Source organism: Coffea eugenioides, chromosome 6, assembly GCF_003713205.1.
Source record: "Coffea eugenioides isolate CCC68of chromosome 6, Ceug_1.0, whole genome shotgun sequence".
NCBI lineage: Eukaryota > Viridiplantae > Streptophyta > Magnoliopsida > Gentianales > Rubiaceae > Coffea > Coffea eugenioides.
In genome coordinates, this window is record NC_040040.1 from 4,079,384 (window position 1) to 4,092,925 (window position 13,542).

The window sequence follows — 13,542 nt, forward strand, 5'->3', positions numbered from 1 at the left end:
GTTCTTAAAGTTTAACCTCATATGGAACAACTTGCTTCCAAAAAAAAAAAAAAGAGCCCTCTTACGGAACAACTGCCGGGAGAATTATTAACGCCGAAACCTGCAAAATTTTGTATCCACATAGCGAGCTTTGTCCATAGAGGGGTTCAGAACATGAGCTAGTGCACCTTAGGACCACCAATACATGTGTTGTAGGGGCGATGGCATGAGAATATTTGTGTTTCTTGTTTTATCCTTCATCTTGTAGCTGCTACGGGACAGAGTGAAAGACTCGTATCCTTGCAGGGGAGTGCAGATTGTGGAGGAGGATAGCTGTATGGAAGCCATTGATGGTATCCATAATCCATTCCAATATTCCATGCATGTCCAACAATAGTTGCAAGTATTTTATGCTACCACTACTTAGTGACTACCGACTGCATACATCTCAGTAGAATCTATACTTTCAAAGTCACAGTTAACATTTAGAGACGTAAACATGTGAATGTAACATTTAGAGACATAAACATATGAATGTCTCATTCTCAATTTCAGGATTTACGATAATGTTGCGGCCACTGTCCCCGCCCCTGCAGGCGGAGAGGACTACAGAGAGGAACGGAGCAGGATTTCCAGGACCACACCACACCAAAGCTGGCGTGCATATCAGTATAGTAGCTATCCAGTGATCGTGACTGAATTTTGAAACCAAGAAAGGGCCATAAAATGCTCATATCCTGAGTGCCTTCTAGCATTACACATTCATTAGCATTACGCATTCAATGGTCCTTGCCACACATGACGCAACATAAATGATAAAAACTAGCTTGTCGCTGTTAAATTTGATTCTGGATATCTATCTATTCATTCAAGTTTATTTCACTGATGTTAAGATATACTTATCTCTCTTTGTTTTCTTGCTGCATATGCTCTATGCTCCGCTCTGCACCTTTTTTCACCTATATGTACAGTAATAACTCAATAAACAGCATGAAGGAAATAAACCAAAAAGTAAATGTAGCAAGACAACCCAGTGGTAAAAAGGAAAATATATATATATATAAAAGCACCGCTTGAAATTAGCAACTTGTTACTGACTTGCTATGACTACATTACCGAAGTGGAGTTGATATTCCCTCCCTGAGATCAAATCCAGAAGTAACATAATTCACGTAAAAGACAAGAAAGACGATGAATTACCACCCGAAACGGACAGTTTATGAAAATTAAGACAAATTTTCTTCACTTAATGCATAGCGATTTGCATTTTGTTCCTCGAATTTCTCCCCGGCTACTGACTAATCCAAATTTCCCACACACACACAAAAAGAAAAGGGAAAAAAAAACTAAAGTTTCATTTTCATTTCTGAATCTAACGGTATACATATACATATACTTTGGAGCATTGTTAGCAAGCCTAAAGTTTCATGCATCTGAAGATGAAGCATTGTCTATACTTTTTTCAATCTCATCTTCTACTTCTACTAAAGATAAAGAAGGGCTAGTGGAGGTGGTAGTTGACGAAAGAGAGAAAGGAGAGGTGAAAGAATGAGTCATAGAAGAAGAACAATGGTAATTATGATCTGAAGAAGTTGAAACACCATGAGGATCAGCAGAAGAAGCAGGAGAAGGAGAAGAAGCAGCAAAAGCAAGGGCAACCAACAAGTCAACAAACGCTCCAACTATATATCCATGATTGCTTTTCCCATTGACCCTGAGATAACAAGTCAAAAGGTCTTCCAGACTCTCCCAATCCTTCAACCCATGAGCCTCCACCATTTCCTCCATCGATCTCCTGAAATCCGCAAAAGGGTCTCTCGAGTCCACCGCCATTACCAGACTTTCTTTGAATGGAAACCCATCCATTTTGGCCTTCTCCAGTATCGAACTCGTCTCTTCCGCCTCAAAAAACAGCCTTTCCGACCTTAGACCTCGTATCACCGTCTCCACGGACTCCTCTTCGCAAAGCACTGATGAAAAGCTTTCGCATTCGTAGGACTTGTACAAATCTGGGATTTCCATCAGTTCCAGGTTGCTCGCGTCCACATAAGCAGAATTCATGGTCTTGAAAAAGATACTGGCACCACAGCCATCCTCATTCTTGGCCCGAAAAGAAAGGGTTTTAGGATTTCCGCAAGTTGGCCATGCCCATGAAGTAGACGCTATTACTTTTTCTTTGGATTTGAAGGGAAAAGGAAGCTTCATTTTCTTCTTGCCCATTTTTTTGATATCAGCAGCTAAGATGGAGAAAAGTTTATCTTTTTCTGGATTATTTATGCGGAGACTGAAAAATATTCGGGAATTGTGATGGTTTTTTTTTTTTTTTTTTTGGGGTAGGGGTGTGGGTCGACTGCGGCGTCAAAGCTTTAGGTTCAATTTTAGGATTTTAAAGGAGTGGTGACCGGTGAGAGATGTTGCAAGAGAGGCTGGTCCAGTGGGGTCAAACGTCCCTCTCAGTCTCTCTCTCTCTATATGTATAGATATATATATATATATACATCTCTCTTCATTTACCGGCTGTCGAAATAAATACTAGTAGTACGTGCTTATTAATTTTGAGTGATTCAAATATTTTCTTGGGTTTTGTATCTCACTCCCTCTTTCACTTTTCATGGTGTTGGGATTTTGTTGGCCTAGATTTTCAAAATTTTACAATAACGAGGAGTTTGGTTTTTACTAAACTAATTAATGTACACACTACCTCAATTTCATTCCAATGGAAATGCTACTACGCCAATAGTTCCCTTATCCACTACGAGTAGAGCATGTATGAGTTGTTTTTAATTACTACGATTTTTCTGTCAAAACCCAGAAATTTTTAATGTTAAACATTGTGATCAATTTAAGTTTCTTAAATTCTTTCTTGCTTCTTCAATTCAATAGGGACATTTAATTCAAAGAATCTATAGTGGGAAAAGAAAAAGAAAAGAAAATCCTTAGTAGTTCCTGAATAAGGTGTAATCCATCCCTGACATCTACACTGTTGATTACTCAAGAATAGGATTGCAAACCAATCGAGTCGAGTAAACTTTGTCCTAATCGAGTCGGACCTTAATAATTTTATCGAACTCGAACTCAAACTCAAATTTGACGAACTGACAATTTTGAAATTCAAGCTCGAGCTCGAGCTTAGCTCGAATAGCTCGAAAAAGTAAAAATAATTATTTTATTTTTTAAAAAATAAATAATATAATATTTTTTTCTTAATAAACAAATAAAATATCAAGGATATATATGTAATTTTACTATTAAAATAAATAAATAAATATATATATATATATACTCGAGTTCGCGAGCTAACGAACTTCGTATTTTGAGTTCGAGTTCGAACTCGAATTCAACTTGGCCAACTCAAGCTCGACTCGAGCTCGATATTGCTCGCGAGCGGCTCGATTCGTTTGCAGTCCTACTCAAGAATTTAGAATTCACATAAATTAATAGGTTGGGAAAGATGAAAGAAGCCGACTAGTAAAGCGCCATTTGTAATATATTCTAGCTTATTATCCCTTTAAATGATACAGTAAATCGATATAGTCTTGAATTATCACAGAAAGCACCACAATAACCTTTGGCTTAATATTTTTTTTCCCCGACCATCTGGAAAAGCACGGCTAGCTCATTTGGTAATTGATTTTAAGGCCAATAATCAGAACTTAAGCTTCTTCCGCTCAGAATGTGCACTTGGGAATCAGACTTGTTCTTCCAATTCTTGAAGCATAAAACTGAAGCAAATACGAAGTATATACTTTAAAAATGGAGGAAAAAAAAAGGGAGTGGATATTCTCAATTCCAGCATTAAGTGGGAAAAAAAAAAGACGAAACTTCAGGATTATCGTAATATGCCTTTCAAAGGTCTTAATTTTTCTTTTCTGTTTAGGTTAAAGTTTTTACTTGTCAACGGCTAGATTGGCACGTTTCAAATGCTAACAACATCTTAGTGACATTATACGAGATTCTATGAACATATTCCACTTTTTTTTTTCTTTAAAAAAAAGTTTTAATAGTTCTTGTAAGTAGCACTGCTCATAATATTTTCGATTCCCACTTTCAGTTTTCATGGTGTTCGGATTTGTTGGCCTAGAATTTGAAGGTTTTATGGCAACGAGGAGATGGATATTCCTGAAGCAAATTTCGTTCCTACAACGAATCCTGAATGTGCAAGGCATCTGTAGTGGATGAAACAATCGAACTATGAAACTGCCATTTGTAGTGGATATTAGCTAATTGTCCCATTGTAAATCAATTGAATTTTGAATTACCACAAAAAGCAAACTGCTTTTATATTCCCTTGCATGAAACACATCTAATTACACTTCTAATAAGATCGTCAACAGATTAATTAGTTTTTCTTAAAAAAAAAAAATTGCTAATCTTATCACTTTGCTTCCAGCTGCTTTGCTGATGATATGGAGCACTAAAACACATTAAAATTCACTGCTTATAAGTTAGCACATATTCAGCAGAACAGAACCCAAAGGAATAATGCCTTTAAGTGGAGAAGATATCTCATTCAAAACTGGCACTACAATAATCTTTGGCTTTGTTTCTCACCATTTTCCCCTCTGGAAAAGCATGACTAGTTCTTGCATGCATCAATCAATTCAAGGGAAATAATCAAAATTCAATCTTCTCTTGTGCAGAGTGGCTTTGCACTTGGAAGTGAATCACGTTCGTTCTCCAAATTTTATAAGCACAAAATTGAAGCAAACAAAAAGCAAAGTATAAAAAACAGTGTGGATTTCTTGTTTTTGTTACTGAATTAACATTCAAAAGAGTGGTCTGGTCTGTACTTTGATCAGCATTTAAGTGGAAACAGACGCGACCTACGGATTATTGTTATCTATACCTTTCAAATGTCTAGATTTTTCTTTAATGTTAAAGTTAGGATTAACTCCACTTTGCAACCCTAAACTTGTATCAATTTCTCACTTTACACTCTAAACTCTCAAGTTTGTCCCATTTAAATCCAATCAATGACTAAGTTTGCAAAATTAATGAGATAAAAGGGCAATGAAATTTAATAACAATATATCGTTTTGTTCTAACTATGATCCCTTAGCTTTTTGACTGCTTTTAGCACATTATCATTCATTTATAAGGTTTCAATTACTAATTTTGTTAACAAAAACAAAATTTCCAATACATCTTTTTATTTGCCCAATACACGCTTTGTGTTTGGATTGCAAGTTATTTGCCCAAATATATTTGCTTACATCACTATTACAATTTCCAATACACCTTTTTATCTCACATACATCACATCACAAAAAGTGCTACAGTAAAAATATCTCAAATAACTTACAATCCAAACACTTTAACTGTTACTGCAGTGTTTGTTATGATACCTTAGCACCTTTTGACTGCTTTTGACACTTTATCATTGATTTATTGGGTCTTTTTATCACGTTAATTTTGCTAAAGTTGCTATTGACTGGATTTAAACAGAACAAACATGAAAGTTTAGAATGCAAAATATTCAAAATTAAAATTTAAGATGCAAAGTGAAAAATTGATACAAGTTCAGAGATGCAAAGTGAAGTTTGTACTTAAAGTTTCATACATGTTTGACGGGAAAAATCCACTTTTCGTCCTTAAACTTTGAGTTAGAGACACATTTCGTCTCCACACTTTCAGACGCAAAACATTTAATACATGAATTAATTATTTTGATCCACATTTCATCCAAAAATGGCAAAATATTCAATTTGGATGGAGAATGCTGACGTGACTGTTAAATTTGACTGAGAAATTGTTTTTACTTAACAGCCATATGTCAAACACGCGACTTTCTCCATCCAAATTAAACAATTTACCATTTTTGGACTAAATGTGGCAAAAAATAATTAATTCATGTACTAAATGTTGTGCGTCTTAAAGTTTGAAGACGAAATGTGTCTCTAGCTCAAAGTTTAGGAATGAAATGTGGATTTTTCCTGATGTTTGACGGCCGAAACGGGACAATTCAAATGCGAATGACTGCATCAAAATTCAAAATCCCATGACCATCTTAGGAGCATTAAATGAGCTTCAATGAACATTTTCACCTTTGTTGCTGAGAATTGAATTGTCTTCGTAAGTAGCACTGAATTAATTTTCTAAGAAATTGCTCCTCAAAATATCCAAATGGCTTGCTAGACCAATTCAGGATTGATGATTTGACGAGTGCTCCCATCGCAAGAAGAAGGCATCACTCCCAAATGACAAAGAAATGTAATAATACAAGTCTCATGCTCATACTCAAAACTCAAAAAATGCATTTCTAATATAGCAAGTCCGAGTTCTTTTTCCTTTCATTAATATTTTCTCTTCATAGAGATATAACCAGAACTTCTTTAAGTTTTCAATAACTCTTCCCATTTTTTATTTTTAAAAATTTACTCCTCAATTATCTTATTTAATCCCTTTTCCTCACACACAGAAAACAAAAAGTAGCTGGGATATAAGACTTGATAAGGTTTCTCAATTTCTTTTTGTTGTCTTCAAAATCCTTTTCGTCATTTCCAGCCTTGATTCAAAATTGTCAAGAAACAAAGACGAGCCGTTTGTACATTTATTGCAAGCTTCTTCTGTAGGAAAAAGTTGGTCATTGAAGAGGAAGTAGCAAGTTGGTCTACTTTATTTCTATTTTAGATTATTCTAAGGAGGAGGATCTAATTGAACCTATTAAAGAATCGATATGGGAATTGAACCTTCATTGGATCATACGAGTATACTACGCACTCTCGTATAGATCTAAACTATTTCAAGTAAAAGTCACATACAGTGGCAAGACCACCAAGCCTTAAAAGACTATGGTGGTGGCTGTTGGTTAGTACTACCCATGAAGTTGAGGGCCTCAATTATGCGACTGCCGCAGCAGTGTACAATGAAGCTTCCACTTTTAACTTTCTGCAGTACATGTACATATGTTTCGTGCTAATGACAAGAGCGAAGGAGTTGTGGATTGATTAAAGTAGTCATGAAGAGACAGTTGAGGTGTTAAATATTTTAGTTCCAGAATAAATACATGTTTTTTTTTTTTGCGGCCTTTAGAATTAACAACGATTATCAGTTTTTGAGGGCTTCGAAGAAAAAGCATATGAAACACCATTTATGATAACGTTAATGACTTGATGATCATGATTATGATGTATCAGACTACACCTTGACATCATTTGCCTCCTAAACAGCTCGCTTTAAAATGAAAGTCCACGTGATTATGCTTCCTTCTGACCACCACAAGAACTTTCTCCCCTCCGCCAGATTCAAGCCTGACTCCTAAAGGATAATGCAAAATCAAGCTTGAAATCAGTTTTCAGACTGAAAAATAAAAATCCCCAATTTTTCGCATCATTTAATATTTTTTTGATAATATATATATATATATATATATATATATATATATATATATATAATTCACAGTTGTGAGACCAGTACAAGTTGATAAGATCATGCATCCCCAAATATTATTCCAAACCACCTTGACTTGGATAGTGAAATTATTCCAAATAATATTTCGCTTGCATCATAAACACATTTTTCAATCCACCTTTTTATATTTTCAACCACCTTTTTTATCTCACATATATCACATCACAAAAAATGCTACAGTAATTATTCCAAATAATATTTTAAATAATACCCTATCCAAACAAACCCAATTATTGCTAGCCCCTACACTTGGTGAGACGATATTTACAAAAAATTAGAAATACGGTCACAATTTGATGAAACTTGAACCTACGGTTTTTTTTTTATTTTTTGATAATAAACCTTTTGATCTTGGGGGCATCGCATCGCAGCGCATCAACCTTGACGTCGACCAAGGCTCCATCACTTGTGTTTAATTAGTCTCGTTCTGGTCCCCAGGAATTGATGACATTGTACAAAATCTTAAATCTGAAAATTGACAATGAATGATGAGGAAAGTGGCGTGTTGTCGAATCAGTCGTTATTGATTCTAAGTAAAAATAGGACATCAAAAAGTAATAGGGGATCACTACTCTAAATAAGTTGGAGGATTTAACTAGCTTTAAAATTCCACGTCAAACTAGATACAATTAATACTATCCTCCTTCTCCTGTTATTGTTTTAATCTCACGCTCCTTTCTCAGACGCTAACTTCCTCTTCACTTTAAAGTTTGGACGGACTTGCATCGTAGCGCAGGTTGACGACAAGAAAAATACTAACTCACTCAAACGAGAGAACAAATTTCACAGCTGTTTTCTGTCGCTATAGATTTCGAAAAAGGCTACTTACTTACAAACCGCAAAATTCTAAACTCATTAGCCTTTTCACTTATACAATCCCAGATTTAGTTCAAAGAAAAAAAAGGCAAATGAAAAAGTAAAGTTTAAATAATTTTCCAAAATTAGAATCTAAAATTATATGAAATAATCAAACGAGAACAACCCTCACTCACAAAGGTCTTAAAATATTTATGATTATTCAACTCCAATTCAAAAAAAAAAAAAAGGGAAAGAAATTTCTCTCTTTTAGAATCACGAATTTTGAAAGTCCGAATATTATGTGGTGGTGGCAATTGAGATCTCAGGTGGATTTAGAGGAGCCACCGATTGAGCCCTCTTGACATTCTCATTTCTCATTTCTGGCTCTTATTTATTCAGAGTAAGATTTTGTTCTCTTATATGCCATAACAGAAAAAAAAAACACAAAAAAAAAACAAAAAGCAAATAAAGATTTGCGTTCGAGGGGGGATGAAACTAAATAAGAGTACGACTTACAAATTTGGACATCTGGATTCGGTGAACCCCGGCAGCCTAACGTGTTGATGTATTTAATCCCAATAGGAATAACAACCAACCAAAACCCCATGTGCGTGACATCCTTACCTGAAAAATAAATCCTCAAATACCTTTTTCCTTTTGGCAAAATAATGCATCGGGGAGATATCCTTGTGCATTACCAGAAAAAAAAAATTTTTTTGGAAAAATATAATTTGAAGTTTGGGTAGAGACTTTGCCCAAGTTGGATATTATAGCGTTACTTTGCCTAAGAGTGATAACCTAACCCCACCAAACTAATACTTCAGCCTATTTAGGACTATTCAGTAGTTGGGACTTGAGGAATGCTAGGGAAAGCAACCGGTACTAAATCCAAACTCGAAAGAACATTTCTTTCTTCTTCTTTTTTAGTTGCATCATAATTGTTGTAAGGAAGTAAATGTTTTTTCCTGTGCAAAAAACCTAACTCCGACAACTAAGACAAATTAAAATCTTACTCAATTTCATTTTCACTCATCAACTTAAACAACAGTTGTAGTAAAAAACATATAACTATTTATCTAAAACTCTAGTAAAGCCATCTCATAAACTCATCCACTCCTTTTAACTTTCATGAAAATATTAAGTACATCGACATTCTGAACCTTACCTCTTATAAATCTCCCCGCCTGAAGCCTCCCGTCCACCAAAGCCAGTTGGCATAAACAAGAAGAACTAAGATGAAGACCTGAAGCCTCCCGTACGAACAACTTGACATATCTTTGAACATCCAAGATGAAGACAAAGTTCCAACAGAAGAAAGACACTACTGCAAGTTACCAGCAACAATGCATAAACGAGTCAAACCTAAAAGAGAACCATGATGATGAAGATCTAAAAATCTGACAAAATTTTAAATCTACAATACCAGGATGAAAGCCTCACCAACATGCTAAATTCCTGTTTCGGTGTGTTTCTCTTTCCATCAACAACTTGCTCAACCAACAAGAAAAATAGAATATCAGCATTGCCATGGAAAAGAAAGCTCCAATTTAAGGTACTAAGCTGTTAAATATGGTAGACAGTAATAACAGTCACAAAAGCACAAGCAAAGGGAAATTACAAATTATCGAAAACAAGTTCTTTGGACGGCAAGAATTTGATATACCATTTATTTCAGTAAACGTTATACGAAAGTCAAATAAGGTGAAGACAAATGGGTATCAAGTACAGCAATTTGACTGAAGAGACCCCAAGTTTATCATCCGATAAATTGAACAAAAATGAAGCTAAAATCAAGAACACCCACATAAATAAAGAGAAGGGGAATGAATGAAGAGCAGAAGTGAGGTTGAATACGTTCTCTTATAGGATGTAACCACCTTCAAAATAAGATGCAGAGGCAAATTATTGAAAGACATAATCTAGGAACAACATCAGTTGGGGAAAAAGTTCAGAACTACACGCCAATTGAAGTTTGAGTATCATCTTTTAGTTAGTCTCTTCCACAAACAGGCCCCAACTTCCAAAAGACAAATTGAAAGTATTTAAACATACAAATAAATTAAGATAGATCCTCAAGGAAATGTTAGAGAATTCAGTTAATTGTAATCCTAAGGAAGTAAAGCTTTTGTCTCGGGCATAAACCTCAGTGTATTTTGACCTTGCTGTAAATTGTCCTAATCGCCTAAAAAGGCAACCAAGGAACATCCTGAAATTGGATACCTTACAAGTAATCAACCCTTAGCAGTTGATCAAAGTCCACATCATATCATCCACCACTAAGTGGAAAATTCACTATACACTTGAAAACATTGTCTTGGAAACAACATATTAAATAGCTAAATGAAAAATCCTTGCAATGGCGTGCATAAGGCACCAATTTACTGAATGGCTGTTAAAAGTAAATCTTGCCGTTTAAAGTAACATAGATATTCCCCATTAATGCACAACCAACAGGAAAACCTAAAACAACAAGCAATCAGAAAAACTGCAAGACACAGTAACATAAACCAACATATCTACAAAAGAAGTGATAAATTATTACCAATAAAAGGTCACGTCTTAGTAGTAAAGTTCTCAAGACTAATTAGCATCATAAAAGTGCAGTGTTAGATGGATAACAACAACGGCGACTACCAAAATAAAAATTGTTTCTGATATTGGTTGATTCAATTTTAAGGCAGATGAAATGTTGAAGACTAGCGATGATTTATAAAATCTTAAGTCCAAATTTATCGACACTATAAGTTGACTCTGGTTTGCGATTTTATAGGACGTGTAAGTAAAATAGAGCGCCACAGTAAAAAAAAAAAACCATAATAGTGAAATTGACCAGCTAAACTACAGCTTCTCAAATCATCAGAATTGTTCAGTCTTTGTCCTTCTCCAGCCACAGAATATAATCTTTTTAACCTTTCTATAGACGCTTTTATCTCATAGGTACTGTATGCATGCATGGCATTAGCCATTAGCAAGAATCAACTGTTTATCTATAATGAATTCACTATGTAGTTGCATATAATGTTCAAAAGACTGATGCCACATATCTCCAAACGATCCAAAATAAAATGGCTATGATAGACGTGAAGTCAATAACTTGAACAGCCTTAATTTTCTTAACCAAAAGAAAATTCCCATACCAAATATGAAAAACGCCACCTACTAGGATGTCAAACAGCAGCTTGGCTGCTGATGGCAGACTTCTACCTAGCACAATCAGAACAAAAACCATGGATAAATGAGAAAAGATGGCACTACAATTGACAACTAAACCATGATACCTCAAAAGAGCTTCATTACCTAGAATATTTGGATGAACGATGCATTCAGGTATAGTTTTTCGGTCAGACCCCTCGGTATCCAGTGGCCACTTTGGGCCCTGACTAATCCGGAGTTGAGCCAGGTTGGACCCCATAAGAGGCGCAAGCTCTCCCAGCACCTGTCTCTCCATTCGCAAGACTTGAACCTGAGACCTTGCTTAAGGGGAGCCAAGCTCCTTGCCACTCACACCAGGTACAGTTGCCTATCGTGTTTTAGCTATTTCCTGCTGTCACAATCATGAAGTAGTACAGAAATAAGAAACTTCCACCTCCAAAGAGTTCTTGACAACCTTGTCAACATGTACAAACATTAAAAGATCTCTTTGCTGAATGACCATGAGCAAAGTCAAGAGGTATAGCTGCACATTCCTCACTCCAAAAGGAAGCAAAGCTTGCATTGCAACATTTGATTGCCACCAGATGCGTATAAAAAACAGCCATAATCTTAGAAAAACATACAACTTTGAGTAAGGGAATAACCATATGAAATCTCGGATGGAACACCAAAGTGCATGCTTCTCGATGCCTGTTTGACTCCAACAAATTTAATCAATGTAATGATCCCAGAACATATAAATATTCTATCAAGAACAGCAGATTTTTTAGGTATTTTTGCATCAAGAACATCAGATCTTGAATTACATTACCATAAAGAAGACCAAAACGAAGTTTGGTGCTTATCTAGATAATTGACTGCTGGAAAGACACAAGAAGAGAAGCCCCAATTCTGGTGGCTACCATCAAACCCCAGTTGCTGTAGTTGGTTTGACAGCAAGAAAAAAGCAACTGCATTTGATGTAGTGTACCAGCAAGGGCATCCCTCAGAGAGAGAGAGAGAGACATTGGGGAAGCTCGGCCGGTAGTGGTGGGGGGAAATCTCAAGGAGGAGAGAACAAAAAACGGTGAGGTGAAGTCAGGAATATAATATAAACTATCCACACACAAAAGCTTGATCAGGTTAGCAAACATATAAGCTTGACATCATTAAGCTTTAAGTTGGCTCAATCAGTAACTCAGTGGCTTGCACTCAAAAATACCAAGTGAAGCAAGGTTTGTTTTTCGCCCTGGTAATACATACAAGATTAACCCAAAAGCATCCAGAAGGTAAAGGAAAAACGCTAGCTCGAAAAATAATCTAACTTTTTCTCTTTCATTGACCCAAAATGACTATCTTGTGAAGAAATCTTTAAAAAAATAGAAATATGAGAAAATTCATCTGCAAATTAGTGTGCAGACGTGTTGGTTTTGGATCACAGTTATGATTGCCGAGTAAATTTGGTCAAGGTCTAAGGAAAAGTTTTCTAATAAATACTCCATGTGCTAATAATCCAACTTTACCAAATCTCCATGATAATCCTAAATTAGCAAAATTAAGCTCCATCTAATCCTGATAGAAGAGAAGTTTGCACAAATAATCCAGAGATTTAAAATTCATAACCTCTAAAACCAATTGCAAATTGCTTATGAAATGATTTACTGAAAAAAGAAGAAAAAGCAAAAAGGTAATTCACAATTAGCAAAGGACACGACCTAACAAGTCAGACTGAAAATCTAACCTTTACTACCTAAAGCCACTCTCACAGTTAAAAGCATTAATTTGGAAGTTCTAATCAGACGGATACATCAAACTCCTGCATTGTTTGGAAAAGTACCAGTAAGCTTAAAAAAGACTTGTACCAACAGAATGATGTACTATGACCAGAATAGTTGGTCTAACCTCTAACTCTGGTATTACCACACAGGAAGTATATCGTACCCTCAACCTTGGTAAATTTACTTTAGGAAGCATGTCACATTCATCTAACCCGATCCACTGTAAACCTTATAATGAAGAGAAGGCCAATCGACAACTTGAAGTTCAAGAACAATAAAAAAAAAAAGGTAGGAAGTGTAGTAGTATCATGTTTATGCCCATAAACCTGTTAACTTGAATAACTAAACGTAAAAACAAGTGAACCTGTCGGAGCTGTGTGCAAACTCTGTCTCACACACACACACACACACACACACATGCAGCTCCATGGGAAATTAATCAGGC

The 13,542-nt window shown here is 35.6% G+C and overlaps 1 protein-coding gene across 1 annotated transcript; it reads right to left on the bottom strand.

The window, feature by feature from the left end:
- Positions 1-1,308: 1,308 nt before the first annotated feature.
- On the bottom strand, positions 1,309-2,273 carry LOC113775100 (transcription repressor OFP13-like). The gene has a single exon (XM_027319840.1). The coding sequence runs from the start codon at positions 2,197-2,199 to the stop codon at positions 1,405-1,407; it is 795 nt and encodes a 264-aa protein (XP_027175641.1). The 5' UTR covers positions 2,200-2,273; the 3' UTR covers positions 1,309-1,404.
- Positions 2,274-13,542: the final 11,269 nt, after the last annotated feature.